General features: G+C 40.3%; 1 protein-coding gene across 1 annotated transcript in view; it reads right to left on the bottom strand.

Annotated features, from left to right (window-relative positions):
• Positions 1-3,000: 3,000 nt before the first annotated feature.
• The window catches only part of kif6 (kinesin family member 6), a 69,894-nt gene continuing 50,561 nt past the window's right edge, over positions 3,001-22,333 (bottom strand). The window contains exons 15-23 of the mRNA XM_078278268.1: positions 20,682-20,737; positions 11,949-11,999; positions 10,433-10,517; positions 10,137-10,278; positions 8,907-8,983; positions 6,350-6,436; positions 6,123-6,227; positions 4,666-4,781; positions 3,001-3,562 (exon numbers count right to left, since the gene is read on the bottom strand). Coding sequence (XP_078134394.1) covers positions 3,546-3,562; positions 4,666-4,781; positions 6,123-6,227; positions 6,350-6,436; positions 8,907-8,983; positions 10,137-10,278; positions 10,433-10,517; positions 11,949-11,999; positions 20,682-20,737 — 736 coding nt within the window. The 3' untranslated portion in view covers positions 3,001-3,545. The remainder of the gene's footprint in view (positions 3,563-4,665; positions 4,782-6,122; positions 6,228-6,349; positions 6,437-8,906; positions 8,984-10,136; positions 10,279-10,432; positions 10,518-11,948; positions 12,000-20,681; positions 20,738-22,333) is intronic.

Below are 22,333 nucleotides of genomic sequence, written 5' to 3'. Positions count from 1 at the left end.
AGACATGGAACAGTGGTGAACCTTCCCAGGAGTGGCCGGCCGCCCAAAATTACCCCCAAGAGCGCAGCGACGACTCATCAAGAGGTCACAAAAGACCCCACAACAACGTCCAAGAACTGCAGGCCTCACTTGCCTCAGTTAAGGTCAGCGTTCATGCCTCCACCATCAGGAAAAGACTGGGCAAAAAATGGCCTGCATGGCAGAGTTCCAAGGAGAAAACCACTGCTGAGCAAAAGAACATCAAAGCTTGTCTCAATTTCTCCAGAACACATCTTGATGATCCCCCAAGACTTTTGGGACAACATTCTGTGGACCGATGAGACAAAAGTGGAACTCTTTGGAAGGTGTGTGTCCAAGTATATCTGGCGTAGAAGGAACACTGCATTTCATAAAAGAACATTATACCAACTGTAAAATATGGTGGTGGTAGTGTGATGGTCTGGGGCTGTTTTGCTGCTTCAGGACCTGGAAGACTTGCCGTGATAAAAGGAACTATGAATTCTGCTGTCTACCAAGAGATCCTGAAGGAGAATGTCCGACCATCTGTTCGTGTACTCAAGCTGAAACGAACTTGGGTTCTGCAGCAGGACAATGATCCTAAACACACCAGCAAGTCCACCACCGAATGGCTGAAGAAAAACTAAATGAAGACTTTGGAGTGGCCTAGCCAAAGTCCTGACCTGAATCCTATTGAGATGTTGTGGTATGACCTTAAAAAGGCCGTTCATGCTCGAAAACCCTCTAATGTAACTGAATTAGGACAATTCTGCAAAGATGAGTGGGCCAAAAATTCCTCCAGGACGCTGTAAAAGCCTCATTGCACGTTATCGCAAGCGCTTGGTTGCAGTTGTTGCTGCTAAGGGTGGCCCAACCAGTTATTAGGTTTAGGGGGCAATCACTTTTTCACACAGGGCCATGATGGTTTGGATTTTTTTTCACCTTTAATAATTAACACCTTCATTTACAAATTGCATTTTGTGTTTACTTGTGTTGTCCTTGACTATTGTTTAAATTGGTTTGATGTTCGAAACACTTAAGTGTGACAAACATGCAAAGGAACAGGAAATGAGGAAGGGGGCAAACACTTTTTCACACCACTGTACATGATGTAGCCTAATATGTATTGCCAACGTTGAAAAAACAGTTAAACACACCCTCTGGAGTCTGTTTATCCATTGGAGAATACATTGAGCATGTATTGTTTATAGTAAGATAGGTTTATTGATATATCAGGTAGAAACAAGCTGAGAAGACCAGTTAAAAGTAATGATGTAGCGGTCAGTAAACCATTAAATATTTTCTGAGTTGGAGGCATACATAGACTTTAAATGAAAAAGACAAAATAAAATACACTTAACATGTAAACAGACTGTATTGTAGTTTTATTTCTTATACATTTCTGTTGTATTTGTTTGTATAAATATTGAAATACTATTTCTTACAACTTGAACTGTTCAATTATAATATTTTGAGTGATTATGACTAAAGATTTGTATATTATTATAGGGTCCTGTGTCATTTTTATTGTATTTTGGGTTCCTGGCAGCTTCATACATCATCAGGCTTAAAGCAGCGTTAGTGTTTAGAATAAAATACCATGCATGTGGTGTAAGGTCAGTTTAAAAAGGGTTAAAAAAAAAGACAAAACATGAATGCATAGAAAGTTGGCAAAAATGAGCCCAAATCAACCTGAACTCCAGAGTGTTGAAAACAAAATTGACATTTGCAATTGAACAACAGTCTGATATATGATGTGGCATGGCGGATGTATTGAGCTGTGCATCATGTGTCATCTCAAACATTATTAAAGGAAACACTATGCTCGCTAAGCTAAGCTATTTGACATATTTGATAGTTACGCACCACTGCTATGTAGTCTGACGTAGGAATCTTTAAATCTTTAAAAATAGCTTTAAATCCACACGTCATGAAGAAAGTCACTGATGAGACTGAGAGAAGTAGCAGATATCAAAACTTGACCAAAGATGGCTCTTTCTCCAAGGCAACTGGATGCAAATTGTGCAGCTGCTTGTCATCTGTCAAACAAATCAACGCAAAGCCATGCAAACAGGTTGCTCCCATGTTCACAGGTTGTCTTCTGTTTGGGAAGGTGTGTAACAAAGGCTCTGATGTGACTGAATGGGCTGATTTTGTTTACCAGTTAAGGTTGACGGTCCGGATTCTGTGAATGTCAGGAGCACTGGGCCATATGTGTCTTATGTATTCATTTAGTGATGTGGTATACATTTAGTGCAAAACTGTATTACTTGTTTGTGTTACTACTAATGAATCCAAATTTAACTAATGATGCAACCAAACATCTTAGTTGTCCTTACACCCTTCATGACTGAAATTTGAGAAGAATCACTTAAAAGTCTAATTTCCTGGGTCATTTTCCAGTTGGATTCCATAGGAAAATTAGCCACAGTAACCCCCATACTACAACTGCCATTGCAAGGGAGTAAGAGGTATACGAAAGAGGTTAGGGCTGCGACTAACAATTATTATTTTTTTATAGCCAATTAATCCGTCCATTATTTTCTTGATTAATCGTTTAGTTGGTCTATAAAATGTCAGAAAATTGTGAAAAATATCAGTTTTTCAAAGCCCAAGGAAGCTGGGTTTAGAGAATTGTTTTTACTTTTTTTAATAAAAAATGATTTAAACCGATTAATCGGTTATTATCAAAATAGTTGGCGATTAATTTGACAATAATCGATTAATCTTTGCAGCTCTAAAAGAGATTTAGCATTTGTGATGATAAAAGAAAACACCAACTGTGACTCGCTATTTCATAAATCGGGATGTTCACCAGGCGACAGGCACATAGGCTGTTATGGGGGACTAAATAACTGGTACTATGTGTTTGTCATTGCTAAGCACTCTGGCAAAGTAACTCATAATCAACTGTAAAGTACTACAGTAATAAGTGTTGTGCCATCATGTAGCTTTATTTTGTATTTGATATATTGTGCAGACTTTTATTATTTTTTTTTTTACAGAATATCAGAAATAAACAACAAATATACTGTACATATATCACATAACTCTATTTACAACATTTGACACAAAATGTGTTACACTGAGACTAAAATGAAACCAGGCAGAAATATGGAATGCATTTGCCATTCTGCATGTGGAAACTACCTGTGACGATTCCTTCTTTAAACAAATACTGGAGCCAGCTGGTTTCCTATTGTTCGCTCCTTCCTCTGATATCTTGAGACAACATTTGTTCAGATCAAATGGCCGGCGCTAGCTGTGATTTTTACTGCTGCTCATTACATCACTGGCACATACTCTCCAGGAGGCCAATGAGTGTGTGTATGCATGAACAAATCTGACAGGGTGTGTGGCTTGTGTTTGGCAGAGGGGTCTTTTTTTTATGAGCGATATAATATGTTGTGGACCCAGTTGAGATCATTTCTTCACACATCTTCATTGTCAGTCTATCAATAATGTTTGATACACATTTTTCTAACAGATGTGGAGGTTCTACAAGCAGTCAGATGACATTACCTTCAGGCCTTCATCCAAACTTCCTCTTATTGCTGAGGTGGGCCTGAAATACATACAAACACAAGGCAGATTAGACATCTAGTTGAAGATTGAGAAATAAGCCATCAAGCTTTTAGCCATCAAGAAATTTTTAGTCAGATGAACTAAAAAAGAATCTTTATTTTCAGAGTGACAATCCCTGAATGAAACATTGCTAACCTATGACTTAAATTACAAGAATCACTCTGAAATCATTCCGTTTCTTTTTGCCAGGTTCCCTACACTTCCCAGAATGCACTAGTGACATCAAAATGTTTTGATAGAAAGGATAGCACCATACGGGGGTTACCAAACAACCAAGGAGAGGAGCTTTACTGTTAAAACACAGTCCCTAGCCAGCTTAATAGTACCAAGGTGAAGAGGCATGAAATGAGTCTGCCTTGCCTAAAGTGGGAAAAGAAAAGAAAGGAAGGAAAGAAAAGAATAAAGACTTCAGAGGGCAAATTTGCTCCTAAGCCTCACAGTTTTTCTGTCTGGTGTCTCCGCTCAATTGGCCATCGTTCTGTCTGTTCAAATGACCTCAGCCATTCTGGAGCTCTAGTGGCAAACCACAAGACAGCCAAGTCCACTTTCCTGTGTGCCAAAGTAAGCAGCTACACAAGGGTCAAAGGAGAGCAGAGAGTGAAACAGACAGAAGAACCACGTAAGAGCAGAAGAAGAGTCGTCGTAGAGCTAGAAAAAAAGTGAGGCTGCTAAGGGGGTGAGGGTGTTTTGTGAGGCCTGTTGGTGTGAAATTATGGGATCTTAACCAAAAAAGACATTGCTTACTAGTTTCGCACTGCTGCCAGACAAAGCAAAAGTGAATCTAAGATCATTTTTAGCTAATACGTGGTAGCTTTATCAAGTGTTTTATCTTACAGGTAGTTTATAATACAGAACATATAGAATGTGGTGTATACTAATTTAAAACAACTCTGAAAAGCTCAAAACAAGACATTTATGATGAAGTGTTGTAGGGCATCACTCCACCAGAGGGCAGCATTGAATGCAAAATGCATATTGTGTGAAAGCTAAGTGAGTATATTATTTCTTTCTTCTTGTGCGTGTGTGTGCATGTGTGTGCATGTGTGTGCGTGTGCACGCCGAGCGAGTGTGTGTGTGTGTTACCTGTCCTGTTGAGGAGGTTTTCCCTGGCTCTTATAAAGGCCAGGATGTCAGCATCAGCCCGTTGGTCTCCAGTCAGGGGAATAGAGGAGTTTGAGAGCTTGGTGGTGGAAAGGGCCCTGAAATGTACATGTGTGTAATGTAGTTTGACAGTATCAGCATAAGTTCTTCACAGTTTCTGTAACACAAATGTGGACATTATTTGCTTTTACTTACTTACTTCCTTAAATCCTTTGTTTTTTATGTGTGTGTTGGGGGGCATAAGCTTAAAAGCCCCTTACTGTCCTGAACACAACCGCTGTAAAATGTTTGATTCATTCTTGTTCCATAAGCTTTAAGAAAACAAGCTAAAAACCTTAACAGGTAACAGCTCCTCATATCACGAAGCATCGGTATAAAACAAAAGTATCTCTGTACTACAAGTGGTTGCTGGAGAGACAAACAAAAGCATATATGTTATTCATTGAGTGTTTCGCTATGCTTGTAAAACGCTAGTTCCAGCAGCAGCATTCAAGCGAGACCCCAGGTCTTTGATTTGTTAATAGAGTTTGGAGACATTACTTCACAATGAAATAAAAAAGTTATGGCCAGGTTCATAAGTGGAGAGAAAACACTGCACAGCTATAAAATCTGCAGGTACAGGCTGTATGTATAGACTGAAAAGCGACTGCAAACATGTGGAACATGCTACTGTAGTAAAGTTGCATTTGTGAATACATAATGTACACATAGTGGTGGACATACACAATTCACAGTTTTAACTCGGTTTACGGTCTGCCATTTTTTCAGACGCCTTATCTGATAATAACTGCAAATAAAGATCTGCAAATAAAGATCTGCAAATCTTCATCGCAGGGGTTTCCTCAGCATGTCAAATGTGCTTAATTTCTGATAGAGAAAGGCCAAGAGAGCTAGACATTTGGTCAATGTAGGTTCTATCAAGTCATAAAAAACTAAATATGTTGTTTCCAAATCCATCAATTCTTTTGTAGTCTATATAGTCAACGTTTCATTTCTAGCATTGTTCAGGTACCGCCGGAAATCCCACGGAATGACCGTTACCTTCCGCTTGTTCCGTTCCATTTTTTTTTTTTAACTCCGGTGGATTTGTGAGGACTATGGTTAACTGCTCCTCAGATCTCTGCAGGGTAAATCCAGACAGCTAGCTAGACTATCTGTCCAATCTGAGTTTTCTGTTGCACGACTAAAACAACATCTGAACGTTCCACCAAAACAAGTTCCTTCCTGAGGCTATTTTGCAGCGGCGCCGTCCGGCGCTTAGCGCCACCCAAGACGATTGTGATTGGTTTAAAGAAATGCCAATAAACCAGAGCACGTTTCTCTCCCATCCCAGAATGCTGTGTGGACTAGCCAGACCCTCCTCCGCAGCGCTGTGGGGGAAGATCTGGCAATGCAAGACTAATTCATTTCCCACATGCCAAGCCACCCCATCCATGTACCTCCACTCAGATGAAGGAGTGAAGTCAGTCACCCTCCCATCCAGGGACTTATCTCGCCCCGCTGGGACAGCCGTCAAGGGAGGTACACTTTTGGGGAGGAAGCTTCTGAAATTCACAGAAATGCAATAACTGCAATTTTAGGATGACGAGGACAAAGTGTGACATGCAGCATAATCCGGTAGTACCTCATCTGAAACAAATACGAGATTAAGTGAAGCTAGGCTGACCTGAGGTCTTGAACAGCGATGGAACAGTCCGGATTTGGGTATGGGCCTGCTGGACACTCTCTCACACTGCTGCTCAGACCAGGTGCCCTGTATAACAAGTTAGGAGAGCTTTTCAGAAATATTTTGTTACACCATAATTCCAGTTATTCTGTATCTTGATCTGTAGGTGCCATACAGCATGATGCCCATATGAAACTCATATAGTGCCTCTACATTACTCACTGTATATCACTGGTGATTGTCTTTGTCTCTCAGTATCATCACATACATGTGCTTGTCTTAACCACAAGAGGGAGCAACAATGAAAAGTAGTTTGCACTCTTTAACATTTTGTGCACAAGGTATCTGTAGGTTGACCAAGTTACATTTAAGACTTTTAAGATCTTTTTAATACCACGTAGAACACAATGTAATGCCTGTTTCAGTATGAAAGCATGATAGAAAGCCATTAGAAACAATATGGCCTATAATGATTTGTTATTATATCACATTTACTTCCTTGCAGTATATAACAATAATGCCCGATGATATAATTAATCATATAATGCAAGCTGACAAGTGTAAGCAAATGAATCGATGAATTAAAAATTATTATTTCATTCAAGTTCAGTTAATTGACATTTTCTAATTATGAGACAATGAGCTTCTTAGCTGCTGTAGCGACAGTGCTTGCTACACGTCTGACAGTGCTCACTGGAAGCCCGCAAAAAGGATTCAACAACCTCCTGCATGAACAATCCAACTTTTCGTTTTTAGGTTTGTAACGTGTCCTGACAGCTCACAATCAGATACAAAAACATGTCTGACTCACTACAGCAGGAAAGAGGAAATATTTAAGACTAAACCTTTTTAATACCTTCTTACAATCCCTAGGTAACACATATCTCTAGACTCTAAATGGGGACTCAGTTGAATTGTGACAAGTGCCGTTGGATTTAATTGGAATAACTGGGGAGAAAATAAACCACGGCAGACTCAAATGGCTACAAAGAAGTGGTTGTGATGTGGCGTAAGTGAAGGGTGACAGAATGGAGTGTGTTGATGCAGCAGTGCTGGTGCAGGAACATGACTACGACTACTATGACTACTGTCCTGTGTAGCATGTTGGATAAATACATTGGATGTTGGATAAATACATTTGATAAATAGAGTAGCCACAGTTACCGAGTTGATTTCAATTGAAATATTATAACTGTCGATAATTTGTTATGTAAGACGTAAGTTACACAGCCTAATGTTTTGCAATATAATGCCACGTCTTGCAGCGAATATTGTGGTCATTGTTTTTTGTGAATATATAACAATGTCTACGTCCTAATGTTGTCATGGCAGACTTGTGGCAGACATGATGGGATGTGAAATACCACCTGTGTCCACAGCTCCCCTACGAATATCCTCATGGTTGGTAAAGCGAAACAATTCACAATGACAATACGTTTCAAAATGTGTTCAATATTTGTTACGTGGAAAGGAGCACCGAGGAGCTGCAGGTTGTTGGCCCTTAACCCTCTGAGGACGAAAGACGCACCAGCGCGTCCAAACGATGTTCGACAAAACTCCTACTCAAAAAGCAAAATTTGATTTCAGACATTTATTTACTATTTAATCATATATAACCTAAGACTTACTACTTGGTAAACTCACTTCAAGCGCCGAAACAATTCGTACAACACATCATAAGTTAAGGTTTGTTTTCAAAAGCGATTTGAGGACTTTCAAAAAGCCAACATCAACGTTTCAGCTTTAGCGCCAAATTATCTCTTTACACATTGCTCTAGAAAAAAATGTGGGCATCACTATGCAGGAAGCAGAGTTTGTTGTGAACATTTTTATATGAAACACATGGGAATCAGTTATATGGAAATACCTTAAAAAGATGAATTTAAGAAGATATGTAAAAATCGAGAAAATGCCCTTAGACCTCAGAGGGTTAATCTAAGAACAGATGGTGACAGGGTAAAAATACCAAATGAATTGAGCAGAAGTGAGTCAGTGATGGGAAGATGTTTTTCCTTGTAACTCGACTGGTTTCTGAAACTTAGCAGAGACTCAAAATAAATGCCACCACATCTAAAAAGGTAAACACGCTTTTAATACATCCCGTGGTCAAGTTATCTTGTGGAATGAAAACGTACATGTAATGATTTCCTCTATGTCATTTTCTATGTATAAAAATGATCACTCTTAGAAACCGTTGTTTATACCGTAAATACGGCAATTACTTCTGTTTCTCTGCATTTATTTCTCTCACTTTTCTATTGTTAAATATACTTCGACACTAATTGTATATGAAACTTTTGAACACCAATACTTAAAACTGTACTGGTGATTTTGTATTGCTACATTTTACCTTTGGTATGTCCTTTGGGTGTGGTTTTTCACATAAGCCATTACAGGTTTCCATCACACCCTCACATGTGTTGTTCAATGTGATTTGTATTTATGTGTGAAACAAATAAACATAATAGGTCTACATACGTCCCTCACCAACATTCATCTGTTGCGAGAGATGGAAGGACAGACAAAAAACAGTCATCATCATCAAAATGTGTCTCACCGAAATCCCGGAGTGCTAGGTGAAGACGGCTCTGAAGCTGGCGACCCTGTGTGACATCTGGCTGTGGCCTCTGACTCCTAGTCACAATCATTGAGACATTATTAAACTATTTCTGGAATACTTCTCAGCAAAAATCATCATTCCATACTGATGACAGTTAAACACAACATGGCCACATGTAACTTATAGCTAGAGGGAAACAGAAGACCTCAGGTATTTTGTGTTGTCTCTTACTCAAAGTTTGATTCATTACATGTGTCCTGTTTTCCAAAAACTGAACAATAAATGGTTGAACCGAGCTGTAAGATACAAGTATACTGGCAGGGGAAAACCAATGGCCTGCATCCTGCTTGGAAGACCAAAACTGCACATGTAAGGTCTGTCTGTCAGACTTCCTCTTCTTTCCATGTGTCATTCAGTGATAAATTCCCAAAAGATATTGTTCTCCATTCATAAGATCAAAACCAAAGTGTAAATGCCAGCAGTGTCTGCTGGTCAGATGTGGATGCTTAACATCTTCTTTGGGGTTGGTTTCTGAAATGTGCACAGCCATCAAGTGTGTGTGAGACCAGAGGCTTTTAGTTATCTGCAAGTGTTCTTAGCTTGGGGATCTTCAACTCATCTTTCTCTCCAAGCTTTTGCAAACATTGTCTTCCACTATACTGTACAATTATTCTGAGTATTTAGGCGCAAACAACAAAACTATTATTTGGGACTGAAATAAACACTGACTCACTTCTTATCCCCCACAGTGTTGCTGAGAAACCTCATGAACATGTTGTACTTGTTAGGACTCTAACTGCTGAGACTGTATTGATGCTGTTGCTGTGTTGCCTCTAAGCTGCTCTCCAGGCCCCTGTTTGGGTCACATGGAATTCTGTAAAAAAAAGAGTTTCCGTGTATTTTCCTCCTACATATCTTCCCACCAGGGCCCATTCAGCATGATGCTTAACAGAGGCTGCAAGGGTCACACTGGTGCCATAAAAGCCTCCAAAGTCAGAGACACATGCGTATCAACTTACACGCACACACTAATGCGTCCGTAGAGGCCAATATTCAGAGAACACACGAAAGAAAACATCCATAAATATAGAGACAAAAAATGAACATACACTGCCTACCTGGCTAATTTCAGAAACATATCTTTGACACAGTAGCCTTGCCATTACGTCATGCTTACAGAAGCTTTATGTGGTGTTGTCACATAGATAGGTAGAGAAAATGAAGGGCCGTCACCTGCGCGCTGGAAGCCTCCTGGCTCCACCACTTCTGGAAGTCTTTCTGGATCTTGACCTTTGCCCTCTCCGACAACAGCTGCAGGTGCTCAATCTCTGTCGCCAGCGCTTTCAGACGGTCAATGGTGCTCTTGTAACTGACATGGGGATATTAGCAGCACCAAATTCATCTTTTGTCCACGTTACACACAGCATCTGCTGTGTCTAATCAATCTTTGCAGTGTCTTGGGAGAAACTATAAAAAAAAACCATTTGGTATGTAATACATAAATGCACTTTTACTACACTCACGCCTTTTTTTCTTGCTCAATGTGTTTGCACAGGTTTTCTTCCACCAGGTCGACCTCCTCAACCTCTGAGTGAATCCCCATTACACCTATGGTAGAATTGGACAGGCACAAGGCATGGCAAATGTTTTAAAGATGGATACAAAATGTGGACATACTGTAGATAAAATCACAAATACATTCATAATATTCTCTTTCTTTTTTTTGTTTTCAGTCCAGAAGCTAGTGAGCATGTGTTGTGTACCTTTCAAAGACAATGTTTTCAAGTCTTGGCCCTGGATAATAGAAGCCAGGCACTGTGAAGTGTTCTCTGATGCGGGACTCAAAACAACAAGAAAGGCCTTTGGGCGCCTGAACTGAAGGGAGATGTTTGTGTGCTTTACAACCAGATTTCCTCATCAAAGCTTTTGTGTCACTGATCAAAACAGTCAGAAAAGAGTAAATGAAGGAGTCTTAGAATTGTGCCGCCCAGTCTTTGGTCACTCAGCTTTCAGTCAGCGAGGACTACTGCAAAGGCTTTGAAGTGGGCACTGCTGCACATGTACAGGACAAGAGCTCCCACAATGGATTCACAATGTTTCCCTGCCCCACTCTGAAAGGAGTTCAATATCAAAAAGATGAAGAACAGAGTTTCCATTTGACAGCTTTGTATATCTTTTCAGTTGATACTTGAGGAGCCAACTGCCTGAATTTGAAGTCAGAGTGTAAACCTGGATTCAGTCCCCCCAGTCCAGAAGAAAGATTCCCGACGGGACAAGTTGAAACTTGCAACTACTTGCAACCCACCCGTCTGCAGCGTTCTAAAACCTGCCGGTTCACACCAATGCGCCGAGACGGCGTATCATCACCAATGGAACGACTCTTTGTACTTCCGTTCTAACTTCAGACTTTCAGGCTTTTTGTAGCTGGATATATCATTTGTTGTGTCTGAATATGAATGTGGATAACGTTAGTGATACTAAGTAACGCTTGCTACAGTTGCATTTCTAGTGATGAATCAGCGAAAACGACGTTTTATTTCTCTCATTCACGGCTCCCTCTCTTCAGTCACTCTCTAGCTCGCTCGACCATGTACAGCGCTTGCAGTAACATGAAAAAATAAAATGGATTAAGGATCATTTCATTTCTACAGTTTGTAGCTGCCTTTACAAGCTGACATTGCTCTCTATTGGCTGTTGGAACAGGTGACGTCCCTTACGTTCTAAAACCAGCCTCTGGAGACTTGACAAATTGAGTCGCAGCGACACCATCAGCTGGCTTGAGCCGAGCTGAGATGGGTCGGTTCAGGCGGCTGCAACTTTTCCCTGCAATGTTGTAAAACAGTTTAGTCTCGTCGCGAATTTTTGGTCTGAAATGGGCTAAAATTAGGTTTTGCATAGGATGCATTTAATTGCATTAAGCATGCATGCATTGTTTAGCTGTTGGTGTGAACAGATGAAGTTGGATTTTCTAATATCCTACTATAAAGACATGGTTAACATTTTGCTGTGGGAATATGCCAGTTGTCAGTTTGATCTTACCATGAGCTGCCCTCTGCCTCCTCTGCATCTCCAACTGCTTCTTCAACTCTTCTGAGAAAGAGAGAGCGGAGAATAAAAAAAAATTCCCCCCCCCATTTCTACATTCAAAAGACAAATTATATATTTTCTTTACATTAGTACATGTTTACACTCAGCACCAAAATTACTTGAACCAATGTTCAATCAATCCTTTTTTATGCACTGTAACGATTTAAATCCTAGAAAGACATTTAAAGTTGACATTTTTAAACACAATTTGCAAATAAGAATGAGTACTTAATGGTGATTCATAGGTGAATTAGTCTATATCCACGACGTTTTACTTCTGGGATTGCTAGAGTGAGAGAGAGAGACAGAAATTCCACAGTATGTCACTCTTTTTGGCCAGATGTCCCTCACCTTTCGCTTTCTTTGTGTTGGCATTCTAAACTCCGGTTGATTCTTGAGGACTATGGTTAACTGCTCCTCAGATCTCTGCAGCGTAAATCCAGACAGCTAGCTATAATATCTGTTGAATCTGACTAAAACAACCTTTGAACGTGCACGTTCCACCAAAACAAGTTCCTTCCCGAGGCTATTTTGCAGCGGCACCGTGGCACCGTCCAGTGCTTAGTGCCACCCATGACAATTGTGATTGGTTTAAAGAAATGTCGATAAACCAGACAAGTTTTTCTCCCATCCCAGTATTGCTGTGTGGACTAGCCAGACCCTCCTCCGCAGCGCTGTGGAGGAAGGTCTGGCAAAGACTACTGTATATGTGAATGGTAAATTGGCTTAAATGTGATTGGTAAATTGACTTCAAAGTGCTGAAAGTGTGTGTCAACTGATTCTCTATGAGTCCAGAATAGACAATTGTCTTCTACAATGGAACTGACTGGCTTGTTTAATGTCATGACTTGATAAAGTGACCAAAGCGACCATTCAGTTTGTTCCTGTTCTTCAACATTTCATGTATGACCACATATGTACTGTACAAGCAGAGCTATCATTACTGCAGGCAGTTAGTAAAACCTTTAAAGTAAATGTCAAAACGGCAGGACAATATCTACTACTTGTTTAAATCCTTGTCACGCAAAACAGATGTTTATATGTCTTGCCCAATAAAGTGCAACCAGCCTGACTCATACTGGATTTTTTAGGCTGATAGTGATATTGATTTTTATGAATTTACAAAATCTGATTTTCATTGACCATTCATTAGCCAATTATTATTTTGAACATAAACACATAATAAAAACAATCTTCATCCCTTAGGGCACTTTCAAACCTATGGTTCAGTTTGCTTTCACACTGCACTTTGTCAAACGCACCAAACACTGTAAACACGTCACGCGATCGAGACGGTCGCTTGTTTATTGGAAGGAATATCCGAAACTCGCCGACACTTCTGCTCCCAGACATAATGGAGCAACACCAAATTTATAACGTCTTGGGTTTTCTGGTTCTGCTTTAGTGTTTCTAATATTTTAGAAGGTGAAAAAAACAGCAGCTGACAGACAGCAAGTGAAGAAGAGATGATGATGTCACACAGACGACCAGCGATGTGTGCTCAGAACAGCTTATGGATCTGAAAGTTATCATCCCTTGAATCATATATAAGTCTGTTAATTGTGTGCAAGGTTAAAATTGCAGGCTAGTAAATGTTCTGTTTTTGGTTCACTTCCTGTATTTGGGTCGGATTGCGATCTCACCCGAAGTAAACCGAACTCTAGTTCAGTTGAAAGCGAACCGAGACCCCCGTTTGTTAAGCGGACCAGAGTTTGTTTGTTTGATCTGCACCAGAGTTTGGATGAGCTTTCACACCAGCCCAAACCAACCGGACTATCCGACCAAACGCTCCAGGGTTCGTTTTAAACGGACGAAATGAGGTAGGTGTGAAAGCAACCTTAGATTTGTTTAGAATCGTGATCAAGATACAAGATACTGAGTGAACCTTGATTCCGGTTCAAACATTTTAAGTCTCCAAGCCCAAGCTGAGAAAACCATGATCATCAGGCATATTGTTTCAAACTTTGGAAAGCTCCCTCCACAGCCACAGAAGACATCAAACAACTGTATTCTCAGGCTTACTGCACATGATGAGTAAACTGGACTTCATGTGTTAAGTTGGCGGAGCTTCCCTTTAATGCAGCAGCTTGTTGGCATAGCTGTGATTTTAGTTCACAAAGGGATGTTACAGTAAACACTTTGAGTTGTCTTTATACAAACAAAGTGTTAGTTCTTTGAGTCCAAATCATTCATAATTCATAGCTCTTTCATTGATAAACTTGTCATTGAGTTGTATGCAGAAGATAATCTTAACTTAAGACGGGACATACTGTGTGTAATACACTTCAAAAGGAACTGTGTGAAGCAACAGGAGGGAGGCTTTTTGGGTCACTGCTATGCCTCTCTTGTGGCTGTAATACTGTGTTAACATATGGGTAAGTAATTTGTTTCTGTTCTTCTGTTTTCGCTGTCTCTCTTCCCCTAATTGACGTAGTTAATTGCCCTATTAAACATATTGAATTTGCGAGGGAATGCTTTAGTGGCAAAGGGCAACTGTAAAGTAAATGGACCGAAGCACATTGCAAAGCGCATATTTGCGGTCATTTCTGTTTACACTAAATCAGGGATAATCACAGATACATTTACTATAAGACAAGAACAGGATGTCATTTCACATTGATAGCATGTGTCAGACAGTGAGTTAAGTGAATGAGCAGGATAACTGAGGCAGACTAAAAGATAAAAGAGACACTGAAGGGCCGTTCTGTGTGTGAGTTTCCATTACAATCCCTCCGGTCTTATATACATGTTGACAGTGCTGTGCTGTAGCTCTTTCTGTAATACGATCCTGTCGCCAATCTAAAAGCCGAGATCCAAACTCCAAAAAACGAGAAATCCAGATCGTTTTGCAAAAAGGAAAAAAAAAAAAGGAGTGTGGGGCTCTCACTTTGTCAAAGGGAAGATAAAGACACTGAACGCATTTTAAACTAACACCTGTCCTGCTGTAGTGACTTTAAGTAAAGCAGAGTCTCTCATAGAGATCCTGGGATTAATAAAGTATAACAATATTTTTATTATTACAGACTTCAGGTCGAGCTTTACAGCAGCTCTCAGAATTTCACTGATAAATGTTTTTAAACGGTTTGGAATCTGCCTATGCAACACACAGACCAGCTCATCTTTCAAAACTCTTTACAAACACCCTTTTTTAAATGGAGACCACTATTGGGGGGAGGGGGGGGGGCGCACATATTGTGCCCATGATGACATTGTTTTTCCTAATGCTATGGAGCATGACCCGGGGTTTGGGAAGCCCTGACAAAGCCATGTGTTTTCCGTGTGCTGTTAGAGTAGCTGAGAACGTAAATGAGCTGAGACGCCCTGTGGCTTTGCATTGTGGTCAGGTGGGCAGCCCAAGTCTTCTAACAGACACAACTTCCTCGAACATGACCCATAACTAACGGATGTTTAGTCTCCTTTTTCTACAATAACATAAAAGAATTAATACATATTAATTCCATGTGAAGAAGTGCAGAGAGCACATAACAGAACATGAAGTGTACTCTACCCGTGTGGCCTACATCAGTCATGGCATGTACTAAAGCTTTTTCAAAACCCAAAGGCCAAGCAGTTATACAAAATGACTACCTATATTTGTCAGGGTCATGGTACAATTGGATGTGATTGATGCCTGAGTGATGTATTGCCAATCCAATACAATGCAGATATGTAATATTCTGCTGAAGCAATCTTAAATATGGTGTGAGAATAAGCTCTGTTGCTGTTAGCCATGCTATTAAAACTATACATATCTCAGTGGTGACTGAGGAGTCAAACGTCACAGACTATTTGGTCAGAACATTCTGTTGAAGCTTCTGAACTTCAATGACAAAAACAATTCCATACAAGATTAATTTGCATACGTGTCAAGTAATAGTGGTGTGCGGTGTGCTTACTGCAATACCAGACTGCGGGCTCAACACCACAAACTCTTCCAAACCATGCAGGGTTTCCCCCCACATCGTCAGGAGACGTGCCGTCGTCTTAAAAAGGACCGGTGTCAAGCTACAAGCCTCAATAAATATTTGGTGATTTTTGTGGCCTGGAGGTTACATGTGATATGCCGCACAATACCACAAGCTAGCTCACGATCCAAGGATCATACAATGCTATCCAGCTTCTCAATATCTGGGTGTCTATATGAGGAATGAACCATTGAATCAGTTCACAAAGTAATATGAAAAACTTGAAAATGTTTAAGTGCACAAATAATATTTAACTAATAAACCACCACAAGAGTTGCATAAACAAAAGGAAACCTAAAAGGTTGTTGATACCTAACTGGAAACATTACATAAACCACTCAAATGAGCAGCTGATAACATTAGCACTGCAAGTAGTCATGTACAATTTAGGGCGTTTTCACACCTAAAAGTCCAGGACCAAGGTTCATGTTTTTGTTACATCGTTACATTTGATCCAGTAAGTTTTGGTTTCACACTGCAGTTATGCAAGCACACTAAAGATCTCTAAGTGACAAAACTACGTCCTACCGTCATCACATACGTGAGCTGCGTCTCCAGATACTTATAATTTAATGGTTTGTAGACGGGCTTCCCCGTCCTCTCGTATCCTCTCTCTGTGTCTGAGTTTTTTCAGCTGACTGTTGCTCTCCCCCACTGCCGCGGCTCTTTTTGTTTTGTTGTAATGTTGAGAAGCAAGACACAGGAACTTTCTTTCTGGAGCATTTATTCAGAGACAAACGGAGACCTACACTGTACATTTACGAGGCCAACCACTTAACAAGTAAACTGCTGATTTATATTCTGCTCTGATAGCCGACAGCCGTCTGCACACTCTCTCTCACGTAGGCTACAAACTAAGCATTGAGCTGTTCTTTAAAGGAGCTTCTCTGGTCGTATAACACCAAGATAGCCTGCCAGAGCTTCCTGTAATTGATCCGAAAGTCCGAACCATCCAAAAAGTGTTTTCATACTGCAAACGAACCGAACCATGGTTCAGTTTGGTCCGGACCGAGACCACCTCTTTTGATCGGATCAAAATTTGGTCTTTTGATCCGGACCGTGGTCCGAGGCACCTTTCTCACCTGCGATTTTGGTTCAGACCAAACTGAAAAGTCTGCACCAAAAGAGGTAGGTGTGAAAACGCCCTTATAGGCTGTTGTTTACAAAGACCACATGCAATGCAGAAATCAAGTTTCATTCTTCCTCCTATATTCCTTCCCAAGTGCTTTGGAACAATCTTCTTGGCAATGATATACGCTTTAGGCTCCAGTAGACCTTCCTTGAAATCTATCTCAAAGTCCTTGCGTCACTTCAGCAAAGGTGAGCAAAGGATAAAAGTGGGATACCAAAGCAGTTACCAGATGCTTCATTGTGGACTGTACTGCATGAATCCCTCCACATCTGGCAGATAAATCAAGAGACACTGCTCATTTCCAGCTGCCCTACACCTTTCATGAGGTAAAAGATGTGCATCGCTGATCCCTCTGAATAAATATATATCCTTGCACTTTTTGGACCTAAGGACTTGGAACGTATATGCTCCTCCAGTGGGATTGGAATCCAGAGCCATATACTGTGGCCAAGAACAATACTGTAAACCAGGGCAATGTTTAGACACTGATGTCTCCAAGGGATACCGCTTCTCCCTTTCTCCCCTGCTACTGACCCTCATGCTGGGTACATCCATCAGAAAAAGCAGCACAAAGCTTTTGTCTACATTATGCTAAATGCTTCCATGTTCTACACTAACCACGAGACACAGGTAGTGTAAAATTTCCAAGATGGGCTTCCAAGATTGCAAGGAAACACACTAAGCTAAACATTATGGTACTACTTTCCATTGCGAAGGGGCAACCACCTTCCACTAAAAACACTGTCTCTCATCTAGGAAGAATGCAGCCCCATGCACCTAACAGTGTAATAATATCTGACAGCATCAAGATCGGTTTTTAGGGTATCTTTCCAAATTTGAAGAAGTTGAAGAATGTTAAATCTTTTTTAAAAACTACATTAATTCACGAAATCCAGTTTCTCCATACTACACCCACACCGTGATGTCTGCAGAACAAATCTGAAGAGTTAATATTCTATATGATGGCATTGCAGATTTCTGTGTGATGTATGACATGTCTGATAGACGGCTGTGTCAGCACCTCATGGACTGAATGCTGAAGAAAAAAATTAAAATTCCAAGGGTGATGAAGTGTATGCTGGCATGTTTGAGGGTAACAACCGAATGCTACCAAACCACCAAGCGTGATCTGAGGCAGCAATGATGCCAGGCACTGGTGTGAGGCAAACCTATCCATTTCAATGGCATGTGAAATGAGCCACAAACACACAGTCCAGGGAAATTCATAAATGTAGCTTGCAATAGTAAATGCAAACCAGATTGAGCCCTAATAACAAATTTTAACTGCTTTGAGTTTACTGGAAAATCCAACCAAAGTGCAGTGAAATCATTTAAACTTATTGCCACCAGTGACAGGACTCATCTTTAGGTAGCCCCGTGTAACTCATTATGATAAATTACTGAATAAAGTTACTTGTCCTGTGACTTAAAGTCAATGTGGACTCATAACCAACTATATGGTATGTGTATGAGGCAATATCTTTTACCTTTTACATTTTACTTAATAATCAATAAAGTAAATGGAAACATAGGAACGAATTACATTTAAGGCTGATTTATAGTTGTACATAGGCTCTATGCAGAGCATACGCCGTGGCCTACGCCGTTGGGAGCATTTATACTTGTGCGCTGGTGTGTCTGCATCAGACTGAGCAGATCATGTTGGACTTAGAGCTACTAAATGTTAAACAACAGTTACTTTTACTGAAATCGCTGCAAGGCAGAAAAGAGAGAAGACATCGGAGGAGATGGTGTGAATGACAATTGAACTGATTGAGGCAGAAGGAGAGGCCACTGAGAGACATGGATGAGTAAATGCGATGCTACCAAGCGGACCCATTACAGTTGTTGCGGTCTGTGTCGCTGTGATGTGTAGTTATTTTTCTGGGGAGATGCATGTCAGGCTACGGCGTAGGGTACACATCTTCGGCATAGAAGAATGTATAAACCGGCCTTTACTATTGTTACTGTAACAAAGTCGTTTTTTTGTGTACTTTTTTGAGTATTTTTAATAATCAGTTACTTTACTTTTTCTTAGTTTTTTTTTTTTATTTCAAGTCAAGTCATTTATTATTGTATTACAGCCCAATACCTCAAACCCAAAATTTTGAGTATTTTTAATAATCAGTTACTTTACTTTTTCTTAGTTTTTTTTTTTTTATTTCAAGTCAAGTCATTTATTATTGTATTACAGCCCAATACCTCAAATCCCAAATTTGCCTTAAGGGTCTTTAAGTTCAAGTATTGTACCTCCCTATAATTCAAGCTCCATCTATTACAGAGGATGAATACAAGTCACAAAAGCTGCAGCAGAGAAGAAGCTGCTGGTGTGGTTGCGGCCACAGGAGGGCAGCGCTCCACAGAGCTCCATGTCTGGAGAGGTGACACTCTACACTCAGCTGTTCCGCTCTGGAAAATATACATGTTCTATATGTTAATGGTCACTGGTGGTGCGTAAGGAGATGTGGTCGCTCCTGGGCCAGGCCTAGCAGTTTGTGAAGAGCACAAAAAAACAATGCAATAAGATTAAGGATGACGTCATAATGGGTTATGGTTAAAGTTACTGTTATTGTACTTTGGGATAGGCAAGCAAAAGTCACATCAAGCTGGGAGCGTGCCTATGTTCCCACATTTCTAAGAATTTTTTTTTTCACTGAAAATTAGGCTCTATGTTCCCACAGCCCTATGTTCCCACATTTCTAAGATTTTCTTCAAAATTAGGTCCTATGTTCCCACATTTCCTTTATCATAAATTTGTATCTGATTGTATCCCCCTTTCTCTCAATTTGGTAGTCAATTACACCCAACCTATTATCCAGTAGCAATGGACTACAGATGGAATGTAACCCTAACCCTAACCCTAACATGGTGCCTAATTTTAAGAAAAATCTTAGAAATGTGGGAACATGGGGCTGTGGGAACATAGGGCTGACCCCAGCAAGTTAGGTGACCCAAATCAAACACACACACAATTTAATGTGACCAGCACGTGCATGCTGGGTCTATCTTAAATGCTCATGGTGGATCCTTCAGCTCCAGCGTTCTAAAGTCGTTTTTTTTTTTTTTTTTTTTTACAACAGATAAACTTAGAGTTAAACTTCATAATCACTTAGCATTGACTGAAGCTAGGGTTCATGCCAGGCCTCATTTTGGCATAGTAAAGCTATCTGTCAAGTACATTGCTGAGAAGAACACAGGGGTGTGCTTACAGAGTCGTCATAAAACAGCCTGAGCCAGGCTAGTAAAAAAAACACAGGTTGGAAGACTAGGTAGGTGGAAACCAGAACGCCTCTGGGTCCTGGAAAAGTTCAGGAATGCGCTGAGCGACATTTCTCCACTCCAGGGAAACAGAACCCCAACAGTGATCTGTTCATTAAGATTTTTTCCAGGCAGGTAGGCTGCCGTCTTTTGGGACCCAAAGAACTTTTTACAGAAATTATCAGCGTTCTTTAGGGCTTGCACCATAGCCTCTGTTTGCCATTAGGATAATGGTGATGATGAGAGTGACATGTAGAATTGAATGTTTTCACAGCCCGTAAATGTAATGTGATTTCCGGAGGGAGACTTACATCTGTTGAGACAACTTACTTATTCTGTTTTTAGCCTCATTCTGTTTCTCCCAGATTCCTCTGGCCTCAGCTGACCTGTTGCAGAATGCAGGTGTTAATAGGCAATGGTAGCAAAAAATAAGACATTTGATGAATTGAATGTGTTAAAATAACAATACCGGTAAGTATGCCCAAATACAAGAAGATCTTTTTCATTTTGCTGGCAATAAAGAATTCAAAAGTATTAGTAGTAAAGTATTGCATACAATACAGTATGTATTACAAACCATATCTCTGTTGGTTTGTCACTCAAAACATATCTCAAACATAAACAGACGCTTGTTTCATGTGCCTCTGGTGTGTGTGTCTTGTTTTCTCCCTCTGTCTCTGTCTTTCTCTCTCTGTCCCTAGTTCTAGATAAAGGTTTTCTGATTCCAGATAAAAACAACTTTTTTAAAACCTGGCAGCCTCTGCAGGTGCTGATAGTCCTAATGGAAATGCAACATAGCCAACTATAAGTTCTTCTCAATGTCAAAGATACAGCATGTTCATGCTCTGACAGAGAACTAGCAAGTTTTGCTTTAATTTGCATTGTGCTTTTACGCTGGCTACACACTGGCTGTGTGGCGTGAGCGTGGCGTTTCTGTTGCGTGTCAGTTGCATGACGGCTGCGTGGACTTTTCTATGTCTTTTCACACCAGAAACGTCTGACGCGGCGCTGCTGCTGCTAGCCTTGTCTGTACATATGTATGCTTCCCATTGATTTACTGCACTCAAGCAGTAGTATACTTCATGTTAAACATAAATATATACTGATTTGATTACAGCAGACAACGTTGGCAGTATTAATGGCAAAATAGGCTACAGAATATTTTGTTCTGTATTGACAGGTGCAATATTTGAAAATTGATAATTATTTATTATTTTTTTAAATTACATTTATATCTGCATTTAGCCTATATCAAAACCTAGAGACTTACATGTCATTTATTAATATGTATTTGTGTCAAAATGACAAATATCTTCTCGTATTCTATTTTGCCTGGAAACGCTTGCGTGTCGCGTGAAAAATAGGCGTCGGTTCCATTTCTAGCATTCATGCGTTTTCGGTGCAGCTCTAGCCGCGCCTGAGACGTGCGTGTCACGCTGGCAGTGTGCAAGATCTAACCTGTTACCATGGGAGCCGAAATAAAAACGGACACGCCACGCAGCTGACACGCTCACGCCACGCAGCCAATTTGTAGTCGGCCTTACTCAGGCATCGGGATGGGAAAAATCTACACTACAAAAACCCATTTGATAACAGGTAGTTTTTCTGAGGTACAACATTATTGCTGGGCAACAAATAAGGAAGTAATTTTATTGCATGCACAGTTTATGCATGTGAAGTATTTATGTCTGTGTGTGGTCTCTAAGGGGTTTAAAATGACCCTTCACATGTTCTGTCTGTGATTTATGAGAAAATAGCAATGAAAGAGAGCTATAAATACATACCACATAATACTGCTCACAATGCTCATATTGCAGAACAAGAACTGTGGGCAACATAATGATATGAATTTCTCAAAACTGTATATCAACTTGTCCTACCGGAAACTAGTCTATATCCACGATGTTCCACTTCCGAGACTGATCCGTTGCCACCGGATTTTCTGCCGGATTTCACTCATTTCGTACGGATGTCCGTTACCT

The sequence above is a fragment of the Sander vitreus genome, chromosome 20 (assembly GCF_031162955.1).
Source record: "Sander vitreus isolate 19-12246 chromosome 20, sanVit1, whole genome shotgun sequence".
Classification (NCBI taxonomy): Eukaryota; Metazoa; Chordata; class Actinopteri; order Perciformes; family Percidae; genus Sander; species Sander vitreus.
Note: the sequence above shows the minus strand (reverse complement) of the source record. Positions and strands in the feature narration are given on the sequence as shown.